The following is a 15545-nucleotide window of genomic DNA, read 5'->3' as shown; positions in this document are numbered from 1 at the left end:
CCGCACCCCGCACACCGCACCTCTTGCACACCGAACCCCTCAGTCCGCACACCCCAAACCCCTCAGTCCGCACATCCTGTACCCCCCGCACACCCTGTATCCCCCGCACACCCTGTACCCCCCGCACACCCTGTACCCCGCACACCCCACACACCCTGCACCCCGCACACTCTGTAACTCCGCACCCCCCGCGGGCCGGTGGTTCCACAGCGCCCCCTCCTGCCGCACCGGCGCAGCTGCGCCTGGCAGCGCTCCCGCCAGCCCGCGGGCACGGGGCGCGCAGCGGGACACGGACACACGGACACACGGATAGCGGGACACGGACACACGGACACATGGACACACGGACACATGGACAGCGGGACACGGACACACGGACACATGGACACACGGACACACGGACACACAGACACACAGACACATGGACAGCGGGACACGGACACACGGACACATGGACACACGGACACACACACACGGACAGCGGGACACGGACACACGGACACATGGACACACGGACACATGGACAGAAGGACACAGGGACACATGGACAGCGGGACACGGACACACGGACACATGGACACACAGACAGAAAGACACAGGGACACATGGACAGCGGGACACAGACACATGGACACACGGACACATGGACAACGGGACACAGAGGGATGCACAGACAGAAGGACACACAGCGGGATATGGACACACGGACACATGGACACAGAGGGACAGACGGACACGGACAGCGGGACACGGACACACAGACAGAGGCATACACTGTCATCAGAAGGACACATGGACACATCACATGGACACATATCAGAAGGACACATGGACACACAGACACTGACAGATGGACAAGAACACATGGACACGGACACACGGACAGAGGGGCACAGACACACACAGACAGAGAGACTGAGACAGACACAGACAGGTGGACACAGACAGGAGACACAAGGACACAGACAGACAAACATGGACAGATGGACTGTGAGGCAGGGACACACAGACAGGAACAGACAGACTGAGATATGGGCACGGACGCACAGACACAGACATGGACAGACAGACATAGATGGAGAGACACAGAGACACATGGACATACGCAGATACACAGACAGACACAGACAGACACTCGTCAATCTCATAGTGAATCAACAGTCCATTTAGTCACTAAAGCATCACCCAGGTTTATTTTATATATATAAGATTTCTCAGAGCTTCACCTTAAGGCTGGCTAAATATATCAGTTACACACAAGCACACCAGGTTACTTGAAGAAAGTAATGGATATCTGCTGGATCCACAGAAGTCTTTATCAGGAGGGAGCCTGCCGCAGCTCAGGTCAGGAACCTCATTTCTCTGATTTCTAAGTACAGAAAAAGGAAGATAATGTTGAGGGTATTGGAGCAACTGAGTTATTTGTGGTCTTGTTTCAAGTCTGTGGCTGTTGCAATTGTTCTGCCATTTTATAATGAAGAAGTAATATCTCCCAATTGTGCTGAAAGACCTGGATTCTTAGGGTTGATTGTATCTGGTCTGACTCCAAAAGAACTTGCAAAATGCAGTGGTTTTGAGTAAGTGACTGTCCCAGACTGCAAGGCAAGATGTATTCTCTTTGCCATCTCTGTGGCAGCTGGCTTCTGTTCAGTGGGCAGTTTTCCTTGTCTCTTCCACACCCAATCCTCTCTCAGAGGAGAGACCTGCTGATAACAGCTATTGAATGTCCCTGCATGGCTGATAAGAACTACAGCATCCCACTGGGAGAGGTGAGCCCAGAGGGAGGAGCCAAGCATTCCTACCTGGATATAATCTGAGATTCTGGAACACCAGCACGGCTTCTGCACTGGATTCCCAGAGGAACAGCAGCTGCCTCTTCCCCTGGATCTCCAGAGGCAGAGACTGCACCTTTCTCCAGGATCCCTGCTCCAGCAGAACCACCCCTGACACTGCAGGAGGGCTGAGCCACAATTCCAATGGGACTGCTGCCAGCACCCTGACCCACAGGGTGTCAGGTTGGGCTCTGACTCTGTCAGTGTTGGTTTGGTTACTGCATTGTTTATTTTATCTTTTTATTTTCTTCCCTATTAAAGAACTGTTATTCCAGCTCCCATATTTTTGCCTGAGAGCCCCTTAATTTCAAATTTATAACAATTCAGAGGGAGGGGGTTTACATTTTCCATTTCAGGGGAGGCTCCTGCCTTCCTTAGCAGACTCCTGTCTTTCCAAACCAAGACAGTGACAATTCCTAGCCATTCTATGTGAGGACACTCCAGTGAAAGAATGGAAGGAATGCAGCTGCGGCTGTTTGGGCAGTGACCACCTGCACAGGAAGGTCCCTCTCTGCAGCCTCCAACTCACCTGGCCTTCCATGTCCCTGCTTTTGGCTCTCAGCTTGTTCACCTGCCCTTCAGCAATGTCAGCCCGTTCCTTCGCCTCCTCCAGCTCGTGCTGCGCCTTGCGGCACCGCGAGAGATTGATGTTTGCCTGCTCCTCCTGAAAATCAGAGAGCATTGGCACGGATGACACTGCCCTGCTGTGGGAATCCCCCGAGAGGGGGAATTGTGGGAATCCATAAAATCAGAGGGGTTTGGGAAAGCTGCAAAAGGCCTCAGAGACAGCAGAACTGTGGTTAGAGCTAAGCAGTGGCCATGAGATTGGTCAGCAGAAAAATTATGTAAGAAGTAGAAAAGTAAGGACAAATAGAACAATGGTCTGTGTATTAACACTTGGCTAGAATAACTCCCTAAGCTGCAGAAAAGTTTATCTAGTGAGATATTAGGGAGTTCTAAGCTTAATAATGGAGCTCTGTGCGTTGTGTTTGAAGGCTCACAAGCAGGTATTGTATTTGAAATAAGCAAGCATTGTTTAACCAAAGGTACCTGTGCTTATAGTGGTTGGATGGAGCTACTGTCAATGTGCTTTTGCTTTGTGTGATTGGGCAAAGAACTTTTAAAGTGAGTTGTAACATGAAGTTGTTAGTCTGCTGCCTGGGATGTGAGCTGATGGCATCTTCCCATTGTCATAGCCATGGAATGAGACTGATGCTGGAAAATAAACCAGCTCAAGGCACGTTCCCAGCAGTCCTGTCCCATTTGTGATTTGTACAGAGACCCCGGTCAGTGATACCCTGCCACCACTGACACCTGTGCTGGCCTCATTGCCAGTACTCTGTGTTTGTATCCAGTAACACCCACAGCATGGCCACTCGGGGGGAAGAACAATTACCCCACTCTGTTCCAGGTGGGAAAATTGGCTTGTGTGGCTCCAAAAGTGCACCAGTTCCAGGAGAACTACAGCTACACCCGCTCTGTTGTGAGCCATAATTAAGAATATTCAAAGGCAGTGTGGCCTTGGCTGCCCTGTCAAATTCAGTATTCAATAATTTAATGATCTAGGGAGCCCACCTTTCGGAAATCTCCACCCAGGCCCCACTGAAAAGAGTCCTCCACTCACAGCTTCCTCAGCCTGTTTCTTGTAGGCTTTCACTTTTAACTGCAGCTTGTCCACCAGGTCCTGGAGCCGAAGAATATTTTTCTTATCTTCTTCAGACTGTAGGAAGTGAAAAAGGAGTCAGCCGTGGCAGCCGAACTGAGGCGCCCCACGTGGGAGGGTGGAGGATGTGCAGTACCTGGTAGGTGAGCTCCTTCAGCCTGCGCTCGTACTTGCGAGCTCCTTTCAGGGATTCTATTCCTTGTTTCTGCTCAGACTGAAGCTCATTTTCTAACTCGTTAATCTGGAACACAGGATCGTGGTGAAGATGGCAAGAATGGCTGCTGATCCTGCTGTCCTGCAGCTGCTTCTTGGGTCTAGACTAGCTAAAATATGCTCCCCGTGTTATGTTGGTGATGACATAGTGTGTGAATCCATAGTTGTTTATAAAAGGAACTTAGCTGTGCACACCTAGAGCATTTGTAATCAAAATCAGGCGTAAATCTGCCAAAGAAGAGGAAATTGAAACAGGGAAGGGCTGGTTCTATGAATGTTCAACAGGTAAATGGGAAAAATCTGTTTTATTTTGTTTTCTTTGGGAGTGGCAGTGGCAAATACTGTTTGGGGACAGCATGGAAACCTGGCTGCTGTCTATTCCCTTTTCCACTTGTCCAGCTTCCACAGGCATTGAACTAGTGATGTAAGGTGGCATATCTGCCTGTGCTCCTCTGTAAACCTGCTGATTTCTACTCCCTTTTTGAACCTTTTACCAGCTGCCTCTACAGCCTTCCATGATGGCAGGTTTCCAAATTTCAATGCCCACTCTGTAAAGTATGTATTTTTATTTATTTTGGGGAGGTCTCTCCCAATGTCATAGTCCTAGCCTTGTCAATTCTCATAAAGCTTTATCTTGCAGATCCTTCTTGAGCTGCAGAGACCAGAACTGCTCGTGGTATACTTAATATAGTGGCAAGAATGTGTTGCCATACAGCTCTGTCTGGTTCTCAGTGCCTTTCCTAATGAAGCCCACATTTTTTTCTGTTTTAGGTTTTCATTTCTGTTGCACATTCCACAGCTTCTGAAGTGTGTCCATTACTAGTTCCAATTTCATCCCCAAGTAAATACAACTTAAATTATATTTCCCTAGACAAAATCACCATCTGTGTCTCCCTGATGTCCATTTGCCCCTATTTTATCCCACTCAGTTTCTTTGAGGTCACTCTCAGCTTCATCACCCACAGTGCAATATTTGGCTGCTCAGCACAGCTCTCATCAAACCTGCTGGGAATACCTGGGGCTCTCCCTGTTTCCACCTTTCCAAGAGGTTCCACCAACCAAGGGCCCACTCAGAAACTTCACCTTAATCTGCCCAAATCTTCACCATACCCTGGCCTCCAGCTTCTGGAGCTGCTTCTTCCCTCCCTTCAGTGCCAGCTGCTCGGCCTCATCCAGACGAAGCTGCAGGTCCTTCACTGTCTGGTCCAGGTTCTTCTTCATCCTCTCCAGGTGGGCACTGGTGTCCTGCTCCTTCTTCAGCTCTTCTGCCATCATGGCCGCCTGGATGTGATCACAGTTGTGTTACAAATATTTCCATCCCTGCAGTTATGGGTGCCTGAGAAAAACCCCCAGCCTCACACTGGCGAGTGACTCTGCACATCCTCAGTGCCCATGGCTGTGACAAACAGGATCACTCTTCCTCAAAGTCTGTGTTTCTAAAACTGCTTCACCTCAGAGAACAGACAGGGTTGATAAAAAGAAAACAATAATCAAGGCGTGCAAATGGATTGGTACCAAAATTCTATTTTTTAAACTCTGTCAAAATTGAAGTATTACCAGCTAGCACTCTGCACCTCTGGGCTTCCTCATGACTTTGGGTATCTGGCTATCTGAAATTTGCCAGTCAGATTTCTAAGCAGTTTTTGCCAGTGAGATGACCCTGAGTACCTCAAACTGCACTGAAAAGCTTTTGCCTGCTGAGGAGCTCAGAAGCTGGGGTTGATAGATGTCACCCATGTGTCAGAGCAGAGAGGTCAGGGATCCTGCAGCACTGCTGCTGCTGGCCAGGCAGGGCCAAACACTGGTGCACCAGGACTTGATGCAATAGTGTCACCATTCTCCTCTGTTTAATTTTCCTATACATTTCCTAGATGGTCCCAGGTGTTATTTCTGACAATGCGGAACCTGTAGCCTCATTTAAATGAAACACTTATATACTCTTTTTCTTTCTTACATGTCTAGCATTTGTATAGAATTGTGTATGATTTTAGCCTTAATTTCTGCTTTTCTGTGCTGTGTCTGGACAGGCCTTTGTTTCAAACTACTCTTTTTCTATTACGATTTTGCCACCATCTGTTCTATCCTGCCTACTACATTTACTCTGGAAGCAAAAGTGGATGGGTATGGAGAAGGGGAGAGAGAATTCCTCTTCAATACAGACAGCTAGCAGGACATGAGGACCCTTTTTAGAGAGGTCTTCTGCTACAAATGGTAGGGCAATGTCTGCATGAGACAGGGACTGTGTGCCACAGATATTTTCTGCTGAAGAATTGGTTCTCCTCCGTCTGACTGCTGCCTTCCTAAAGTGCAAAAGTGACTGTGGTAGCACAAAATGAAAGAGCAAGAGGACTCACATCTGTGATTGCTTTCTTTGCTTTCTCCTCTGCATTCCTGGCTTCCTGAATGCTGTCTTCAACTTCAGTCTGCAAGTGAGTTATGTCCACTTCCAGTCTCTTCTTGGTGTTGATGAGGCTCGTGTTCTGTTGGGGCAGTCAGCAGACAGGTCATCCCCTCCCTGTTTACTAATTAGTGTAGGATGAGCTGCTGCCTAAAAACTCAGAATCCTAGAATATTTAATTGATCTTAGTCCCTGTGAATTCCACAATATTTAATTGATCCCAGTCCCTGTGAATTCCACATCTGAGGAATCAGAAGCAGAGAGCCACGTGAGCATGGCTCATACTCTGGGCTCCCTGGCTCAGGGGCTGCATTTCTGGTGCCCCCCTGAGCCAGGGAGCCCAGAGTGGGGGTGGGAGCCCTGCCAGGCACCTGCTGGTCCCTGCCCCAGCTGATCCAGCCCCAGCTCATCCTCCAGCTCCCACTGTCCTCTCATGTCAGAACTCAGTACATCCCTCTGGTTGTCCAGAGTTGCCGAGGACCCCGCCAGGGCACACAGCCCAGAGCACCTGCGGGTTTGATTATGACCCGTGGGGCAAATTACCAGCTTTGTATGAGGACCTGAAAGTCGCAGAAGTTTAAATAGTATCATAATAAAATTATCACAGGGTGAAAATGTAGATTTTAGGATTTTTGGAATGAGGGTTTTGGGGACAAGATGGAGGAACTTGGGCGTGTCTAGCCTTTCTTCTTCTTCTTCTTCTTCTTCTTGGTCTCCATCTTCTGCTGTGATGCTGGCACTTTGGGATTGGTTTAAAATAGAAGTGCACTGTCTAACATAGGTGATAGATATTGGAAAGTAATTGTAAATATGTTATGCGTAGCTTGTAGTATAAAAAGACAACACCACCTTGGGAGCGGTCAGAGTGCCTGTGGCTGCCCTGCTGAGCAGATCTCGGCTGGGCAGAAAGTTTTATAGATAAGAATTAATAAACAACTTCAAGACCGAAAAACTAAAGAGCTCTGACTCATTCTTTGGAGACATCCTGCACATCTCGGGGCTGCAATTAACAACTAAACTCCGAGACTCACACAGCAGGTGAGTGTGTTTGTGCCGCTCCCATCTGTGAGTTTGTGTTTGTGCCGCTCCCACAGGGCTGTAGAAATCTCCTGTGGAGCCAGGAGGTGCCAAATACCTGTGAGTGGAGCAGCTGCACCCTCTCGCTGGCGTCTGTGAGCTCCTGCTCAGACACCCTGCGGGCTCGCTCCGTCTGCTCCATGGCAGCTCTCATCTCCTCCATCTCTGTTGTCATCAGACCATTCCTGCGCTCCACTATGGCCAGCTGCTCCTTCAGGTCATCATTCTCTCTCAAAGCATCATCCAAATGGAGCTGGGAGTCCTTGAAAGGTGAGAGCACCAAATGTGAGACCCAGAGGCGAGCAGAGGGAATGGCAAAGGGTCCGGGGACAGCAGCCTTGTGGTGCCTACCTTGAGCTGCCCTTGCACAGCTTTGAGGTGCTTCTGTGTCTCTGCTACCTGACAGTTGGCATGGCTCAGCTGGATTTCCATGTCGTTCAGGTCTCCTTCCATCTTCTTTTTTAGCCTCAGAGCATCATTTCTGCTCCTGACCTCGGCATCCAGCATGGTTTGCATGGACTCTAATACCCTCTGGTGATTCCTCTTCAGCTGTTGAATTTCCTCGTCTTTCTCTGCAGTCCTTCTGTCAACATCTGACTTCACCTGGTTCAGCTCCAGCTGAACACGTAAGATTTTCCCCTCTTCATGCTCTAAAGAGCCCTGTGAGGGTTGAAATGTTATAATTTGTCTCTGTAGTGTCCATTGCTGGGAAATGCCTGTGCAAAAATGTGACCCTTTGCAGCTGGGAGGGATCCTAAATTGAACCTTTAGAGACCAAGCACTGAAAAAATCTGACTGCTATTCATACTCACTGTACCCCAGCTGGATATTCAATGGTAATTTAGGAATAATATTCCTTAGGAAAATGCCTCAGACACCACAAGGTCTGGGGACTGAAGGCTGTGGTGACCCAGGAGAGGCAACAGATCATGAGGAAATATAAAACAGGACAGCCAAGCCTCTGCTCAGAAGCAGCTTGCCTGCTCTTGCATCTCCATGCTGATTTCTGCCTTGTCCCACCCCAGTGACTGTGTGGGCGAGTTCCCCTTTCACTCAACCTTTCCCTCTGGAGCTCATTTCCTTCCCTCTGGTGCCATCCAGCTTCAGCTGCAGTAGCAGTGAAAAGCCTGAGGCTGGTCTTTCCACCCACTGGACAGAAATAAGCACATGCAGAGAATAAAACAGCTGATGCAGCCCTGGCGTCCCTTTTAAGAACATATTTTCCAGAGATCCCTGATTCTCCTTTTGGATTCTAGAATGAGTTTATGGTGACTAATTCAGGAGTGGACTGATGATATTTAGATGCATAAATTGGAGTAGATGGATTACACGACCACAATAACTCTTGCTCCTACTGCCCGCCCATGTAGTGAGATCTAGAGATTGTTTTATATGTCTTTTTCTACCTAAGAGGAGTTAAAGAGGAAATAAAGTGAAGCTCTTTTTGGTGGTGGACAACAAAAAGACAAAAGGTCTGTCAAAAGTCAATACAAGGGAAATCCTGGCTGCATACAGGGATAAAAATGTTTAACCCTGAGAATGATGTTGTACTGGAAAAGGTTGTCCAACAATACTCTGGAATCTCCATCCTTGAAAATTATGAAAACCAATTAGAAAAGGCTTTGAACAACCTAATGTAAGGTCAAGGTTGCCCTTCTTTGACCAGGAAGTTGACTAAAGACTTCTAGGGATCCTGTACAAGCTAATTCTGTGCTCACAAAGATATTTTGTGGAGTATCAGATGTGGTAATACAGAAGTAATCAAATCTTTTCCAAGAGGCAGTCAGAGAAGATAGAGAACAGAAGGCTAGAAACAAAACTATTAGAGTTTTTAAATTTTAGTGACTTTTCTTCAGCCTTCCATGGAAGCAAATTCAAAGAGATGGTGCAAAATGAGCTCAGTTTTAGACTGGGACTGAGGGGGTTTTGTGCATGATAGCACAGCAAGGAATGCCACATTGGTATGGCAAGGGAGCAGTCTCTGTGCTTTTTGGTCTGTCTGTGCTGTCTTACTGCACTTCTGGGACAATTTCAGGATAAGCAGGAATATAAAATATATCCCCAAATTTTCTCTGTTCTCGATTTCTCTAAAAGCAAGCCCCTGGCTGAGGACACTTGCCTCTGCTTCTTCTAATGCTGCTTGTAGGTCACACTTTTCTTGCTCAATTTGCTTCTTTGCTTTCTCCAGCCCATGATTTGCTTTTCCAGACTCAGCAATCTGTTCAGTCAGGTCAGAAATTTCCTCTGCAACCAGAAAACACATACTCAGCTCCTCTCAGACAGTGTGATCCGTGGCACCTGCAATTGCTCTTTGGCAATGGGAGGACAAAAGAGATTCTGGTATAATGGGATGTTACAGTGAGAAAAATAATACATCTTGTCTTGGGTGCAATCTTAATTTCTGATAACCTGCACATCCCAGCTCAGTGTGCAATTTGAAAATGAGAGGGACCAACCAAGTGAGCTCAAGAAACAATGCCAGCTTCCTCTGGGTAGTGAAATTACATCTCCAGAGACAGTCCTGTTTGATTGATCTCTTTATACTCAGATAATTCCCAGTGATCATTCAGTTCACAAAAAGGATCTGAGTTGCATTTCCTTTCTATAATTAGTTTGCTTTTTAAATGCCAACCCATTGTGCCACAGCTGCATGGTCCTCCAATAATCAGGAGACAACAGCCTGCCAGATTTTTTCTAGTAGCAGTGACTGAAGCAATCTGAAAAAACTGAGTATCATCATAATTTCTGTCTATTCAGTTAACTTGGTCCTCATCCATGCAGAGGATTACAATGGTGTGAAGAGGGGGGAGCATCCTGAGGAGGCTGTAGGGGTGGAAATGTGTGCTTGCAAGTGACTTTATGATCAGGTGAACCGGAAAGGAAGTCACTGCCTTTGTGGGAAAATCATAAAGAACAAAGCCCTGGGAAGAGGCAGAGCTCTGGCAGTGCAGAAATGTGGATTCACAGTGACTCCAAGGGGACAGACACATGAACTCACGCTGGAGGTTCTTGTTCTCCCTCCTGACAGTCTCAGCCTGGTCGAGCACCTCCTCGTAGGCGTTCTTCATCCGGAAGATCTCGGTGCTGAGGGAGCGCGACTCCTTCTGGGCAGCCTCCAGCTCAGTCTGGCTCTCCTGGTACTTCTGCTTCCATTCAGCCAGGATCTGGAGGGACAGGAGAAGAATGACCCATTCTGACACACTCCATCTCTGCACCCTTATGTGACAAGAACCCAAGAGGCCTGGCCTGTCTTAAGGGTCTTTTGCTTTGGACTGTTCTCTGCCTGTGACAATAGCTCCCTGTGATGCATGCTCTGGTTGTTTTGGTGAGATCTACTTAAATTTGCCTCTTTGACCAACACTAGTGTGTGCCCCAAGCTGTCAGGAAGGAGTTTGGTTTGACATCAACCTGAACATAATGTAGTTGGTCTGAATAAGGATGTGTGAGGCTCATTAGTGTTGAGGGAGCCAGTGGTCCTGGACCAAGCCCACCAAGAAAGGTCATTCTCTACCAATTCTCTCCTCACTTTGATACCACTGACCTGTAAGATCCCTTTTTTAGCACAGTGTTCTCACTCACACAAGGGTATGCTAAGACACAAGGCTGTGCAGCATCACTTGGTCCAACAGTGCAGATTCTTTTAAATATTAGTAAGGGCAGTGAAGGCTGGAACTTTCCACGAGCCTGAGGCTCTGCCTAACCCCAAGGTTAGGCTGTCAGACTAGCACCAGGGCTTGTTAGCTTGCATGTGAGTACTTATTCTGCTTGACCAGTCTCTCTTGTGAAGACTTCATGTTTTTTTAAATTATCAGAAGGCTGATTTATTATTTGCCGTGGTCACCTGAGGTTACTTATACAGTGACTTTGCCACATGTCCCACTATGGGGTCATTACCATAATTTTGCTTTGGGTAAGATGCAATTTATTTTACTGTGAGTGCAGATCTTTGATAATTTCAGAATTTGTCTTGTCCTATCAAATATCTGATGATGTTTAGATCTGGCTTGGTGCTTTGAACAAACCTTATCAAAATTCCTCTGCTTTTTATCGAATGCTGCACAGACTGCATGTGACCTCTCCACGTCAATCATGAGATCATCCACTTCCCCCTGCAGCTTCTGCTTTGTCTTCTCCAGTGAAGCACACTTTGCATTGACAGCCTCAATCTGCTCCTCTGAGTCCTGCAGGCGCTGGGCCAGCTTCTTCCTGCAGGATGGGACATTCAGCACCGAGGAAAAGAAAATTCTGACCTTCTCAGAAAATGGACATGGAAGGAGTTTGGAATGGGGAAGATGGGCACAGAGAGCAATGTGTAATGCTGCGGTGCCAGGAGCCTGGGGTGGCACAGCACTCTGAAGTGGTGCATAGATTGAGAGGATAAAAACTGTGCCAATGAGGAGAGGGACCAAAAATATGCTTTCAATACTGACCGTGTAAAGAATGTACTCTTTCAACTGCTATGATTAACTCAATGCACTGGAATTCTCCTTCATGTAGACACCCCTAAGCCTCCACCCCTACTTCTTTAAATATCCCCTCACTCCCCTTTTCACTTCCAACACATTAAAAAGCACACTTCTCTGCATATTACCACTACAAACATATTCTGGTTTCCTTCAGCTCTGCCCTCACTATGCTTAAATATCCTTCTACTTGCTCCAAGCCACCCCTCCACGTACTTGGCCTCCTCGAGCTCCTCCGTGCGCTGAATCGCGTCCGTCTCGTATTTGGTTCTCCACTGGGCCACTTCACTGTTGGCCTTGGACAGGGCTCGCTGCAGCTCCCCCTTGGCCTCCTGCTCCTCCTCATATTGTTCCCGGAGCAAGTCACAGTCGTGGCGAGCGGACTGCAGGGCATGGGCCAGGGCGTTCTTGGCCTTGGCAGTTCAAATGAAATGAATAAGTTGTCAGAACATGAATAATTTGTGACTGGATATTTTTCCTCTAGTCTGATAAAATATTCATATCTCCCTGTCCATGTACTGCAGTTGCTAGAGAAACAGAAGGAGGAAAATGAATAATATTAGGGATTCTGTGTTTCAGGCTTGATGTTGTTAAACAGGGCTGGGTGCTTGCCTGTGGTGCTGTTTGAGGGTCCCCAGGATGAGGGAAGAGATGAGAATCTTGACTCCATGTTTCAATAGGCTGATTTATTATTTTATTATATATATTATATTAAAATAAAAGATATACTAAAACTATACTAAAGAAAGAGAAAGGAGGCATCAGAAGGCTAGACAAGAATGATAATAAAATTTTGTGACTGACCAGAGAGTCTGACACAGCTGGACCTGTGATTGGTCATCAAGTAAAAACAACCACATAAGACCAATCAAAGATGCACCTGTTGCATTCCACAGCAGCAGATAACCATTGTTTACATTTCGTTTCTGAGGCTTCTCAGCTTCTCAGGAGAAAAAATCCTGGCAAAAGGATTTTTCATAAGATATGTCTGTGACACATGCCCAGCTTGTCCGGGGGGATAACACCTCTCAAACACATCTGCACCAGGTGTTTCAGGCAGAGGCAAAATAAATCCGACAACAGACAAAGTGCAAGCGCTCCAGCTCTATTTCCTTTTTTTGGCTGCTGCTGTTTGCTTTGCCTATAGGCACAGAGCTACTTTCCTTCATTTCTCTCATGTTTTTGATCTTCAGAATGCATGATGAGAAGGGCCTAAACTGTCTTGCTTATTTAATTTTTAACGTCTCCTCCCTGTGTTGTATTCCAAGGCAAAGTTCAAAATTTTTATTACTCTGATGTCCCTTCTCTGAGGAGAAATCTCATTTATTTTAAAATTTGTTGTTTCAAATGAAAGCAAGTCACCTTATTTTCTTCCTCTAGTTGTCTCTTCAGCTCTTCACTCTGCTGAGTGAAAGTATGTTTGCCTCGAGTTAACTGAGAAATCAAGGCCTCCTTCTCCTCCAGCTGCCGGGTAAGTTCACCTAACAAGAAAAAGGTTATTTTTTTTACACAGAGATATGAGACGTAAAACAAATGAATGAGAGCAGCTAGCCATGTGGGATTGCAAGATATAACATAGTAAATTGAAGAGAGAGTAGTAATTGCATTCCCAATGATAGGAAAAGCTGTGCTGACATCAAAGATGAACTGACCACAAACTCACATGTTCATTTTGACTGACAGTACTGCTTCTGGTTTGGTTTTGTGTTTCCTTGGGCAGGTTTCTATGACTGCCACCAGAAGGAGATTCTACATTCTGAGTTTTGTTCAGATCACTAAGTGATGAATATGTTACAAAACACATGGGCATTCAGGCAGCATATTTAAGTACTTGACACTGGAATATTATATTTCACCAAGGAACGTACCATTCTCAGTCTGTAGGCGTGTTTTCTGTGTGTTCAGATCATTAATGAGCCGCACATGTTCATCATCTTTGGCTCTGACTTCACTGAACTGGTCTTCAAGAGCTCGGCACATCTTCTCCAGGTTACTCTGCAAAGAGGTAGAAAACAAATCCCTTAGTTCATCCTGTTGTTCAGAAGAACAACGCTAACAATGAGAAATACTCCTTCCCGCGCAGCAACCTTGGCTTTGGAGACAGACTCTACATTGCTGGCCAAGTCATCAATCTCCATCTTCAGCTCACTCTTCTCCTTCTCCAGCTTCTGCTTCACGCGTTGCAGGTTGTCGATCTGCTCGCCCAGCTCAGCTGTGCTGTCCGCGTGCTTCTTGCGCAGGGCGGCAGCCGTGGCTTCGTGCTGCAGCGTGGCCTCTTCCAGGTCACGGCGCATCTTCTGGAACTCTGCCTCACGCTTCTTGTTCATCTCCACCTGAGCTGCTGTGGCCCCTCCTGCTTCTTCCAGGCGCTCACTGATCTCCTCCAGCTCCCTGGACAGGTCGACTCTCTGCTTTTCTGACTTGGCGCGGATAGCGCGCTCTGCCTCAATTTCCTCCTCCAGTTCCTCTATCCGAGCCTGTGAGAGTTAATTGGTTAAAGAGGGCTTTTGGATGGACAGATGTAAAATCATCACTAAGGAATAAAGAGGAAACGTTCACATCCATTCTCAAAGCCTGCCACAATGTTCATGTAAGAAATTTCCTATGCAGTCATGTACAGAGTTTCTGCGAAAGTGCCCTGAGATGGGAACAGCACCCAGAGTCCTATATTAATGGTTTTATTCATGTGAGGGATAATATTTTTGTAGAATGGTCTAACAATTAATTTTAAGAAACTTGTGTTGCCAGTAAAATTATTAATAACTCCTCCACTTTACCTGAATCTCCTTAATTTTCTTTTGCAGCTGAGAACTTTGAGCCTGTTCATCTTCAATTTTACTTTGCAGCTGGCTAATTTCAAAATCCTTTCTATTAAAGAACAAGAAGGCAAATTCAGTGTGGTTAAGATAAAACATGAATTTCAGAATTCAGAGCGCAAAAAGTCAGTGTAATACTTTTTTAGCCTTTCATCCATTTGTTGCTTATCATTTTCCAGATCCATGATGGAATCCTGAGACATTTTCAGATCACCCTCCAGTTTTCTCTTTGCTCTCTCAAGGTCCATTCGCAGCTTCTTCTCTTGTTCCAGAGATGCTTCAAGCTAAAACACATAAAACATACTTTGAAATACCTAAATTATAGTTTGAAAGTAACTATGCTTGATTTAAAAATCTAACTAAGTTGGAAATTGATGAATAGAGAAAATAATCAGGACAATAGTCAGGACATCTCCATGTGTGCTGCACTCTCACCATGAGAGACGTGTCGACAACTTGACTGTGCACATATGAAATACTGAAACGTTAGTTTTTGGAAAAACAGAAGTTAAATTTTCCCAGTAGCTGCAGTTCCTAGCATATAGACTGCTAAATATATACAAATTCCCAGTATTTATAACTTCCTGGAGTATATGTGCACACAAATAACTCTGCAGCAACCTTCAAACTGTCACAGGTCTCCTGCTTCAGCTAATGAGTTAAATCAGATCACAAAAGTCTACAGTGCTGAAATACCCCATGATGAACATGAAAGATGTCCTGGATTCCACAATTTTCTTGTAAATTAGCAGTGTCTTGGCTGAAATTATTAGAGCTGGCTTGTCTGCTTTAGGTGTTGCTTATACTCCAAACCTACAGATTTCTTGTGTACTGTAATCTATCACAGTGTATATATACACAACTCAAAAACTTCTACTTACATCATCCACTTGCTGCTCCAGTTTGGTCTTGGCTTTGGTGAGGGTGCTGACTTTGTCTTCCTCAACTTGCAAATCATCCAGTGTCTGCTGGTGGGCTTCCTGGAGGGCCTTTTTCTCCTTGGTGAGTTTAGAAATGTTTTCATCCAGAGCTGCCATCTCTTCAGTGAGGTTCTTCACCTGTCAGACAGACAGCATCCATCCC

The 15545-nt window shown here is 46.3% G+C and overlaps 1 protein-coding gene across 1 annotated transcript in view; it reads right to left on the bottom strand.

Moving 5' to 3' along the window:
- Window positions 1-1339: 1339 nt before the first annotated feature.
- Window positions 1340-15545, bottom strand: part of LOC102039383 (myosin-13) — a 28103-nt gene continuing 13897 nt past the window's right edge. The window contains exons 23-40 of the mRNA XM_031064668.1: window positions 15344-15520; window positions 14601-14746; window positions 14424-14514; window positions 13734-14123; window positions 13515-13641; window positions 13009-13127; window positions 11863-12059; window positions 11206-11389; window positions 10182-10347; window positions 9303-9427; window positions 7535-7843; window positions 7242-7445; window positions 6063-6188; window positions 4819-4989; window positions 3632-3736; window positions 3457-3552; window positions 2362-2496; window positions 1340-1369 (exon numbers count right to left, since the gene is read on the bottom strand). Coding sequence (XP_030920528.1) covers window positions 1355-1369; window positions 2362-2496; window positions 3457-3552; window positions 3632-3736; window positions 4819-4989; window positions 6063-6188; window positions 7242-7445; window positions 7535-7843; window positions 9303-9427; window positions 10182-10347; window positions 11206-11389; window positions 11863-12059; window positions 13009-13127; window positions 13515-13641; window positions 13734-14123; window positions 14424-14514; window positions 14601-14746; window positions 15344-15520 — 2883 coding nt within the window. The 3' untranslated portion in view covers window positions 1340-1354. The remainder of the gene's footprint in view (window positions 1370-2361; window positions 2497-3456; window positions 3553-3631; window positions 3737-4818; window positions 4990-6062; window positions 6189-7241; window positions 7446-7534; window positions 7844-9302; window positions 9428-10181; window positions 10348-11205; window positions 11390-11862; window positions 12060-13008; window positions 13128-13514; window positions 13642-13733; window positions 14124-14423; window positions 14515-14600; window positions 14747-15343; window positions 15521-15545) is intronic.

Source organism: Geospiza fortis, unplaced genomic scaffold, assembly GCF_000277835.1.
Source record: "Geospiza fortis unplaced genomic scaffold, GeoFor_1.0 scaffold534, whole genome shotgun sequence".
Lineage (NCBI taxonomy): Eukaryota > Metazoa > Chordata > Aves > Passeriformes > Thraupidae > Geospiza > Geospiza fortis.
The sequence above is the reverse complement of the archived record's forward strand: the minus strand, read 5'-3'. Positions and strand labels throughout refer to the sequence as shown.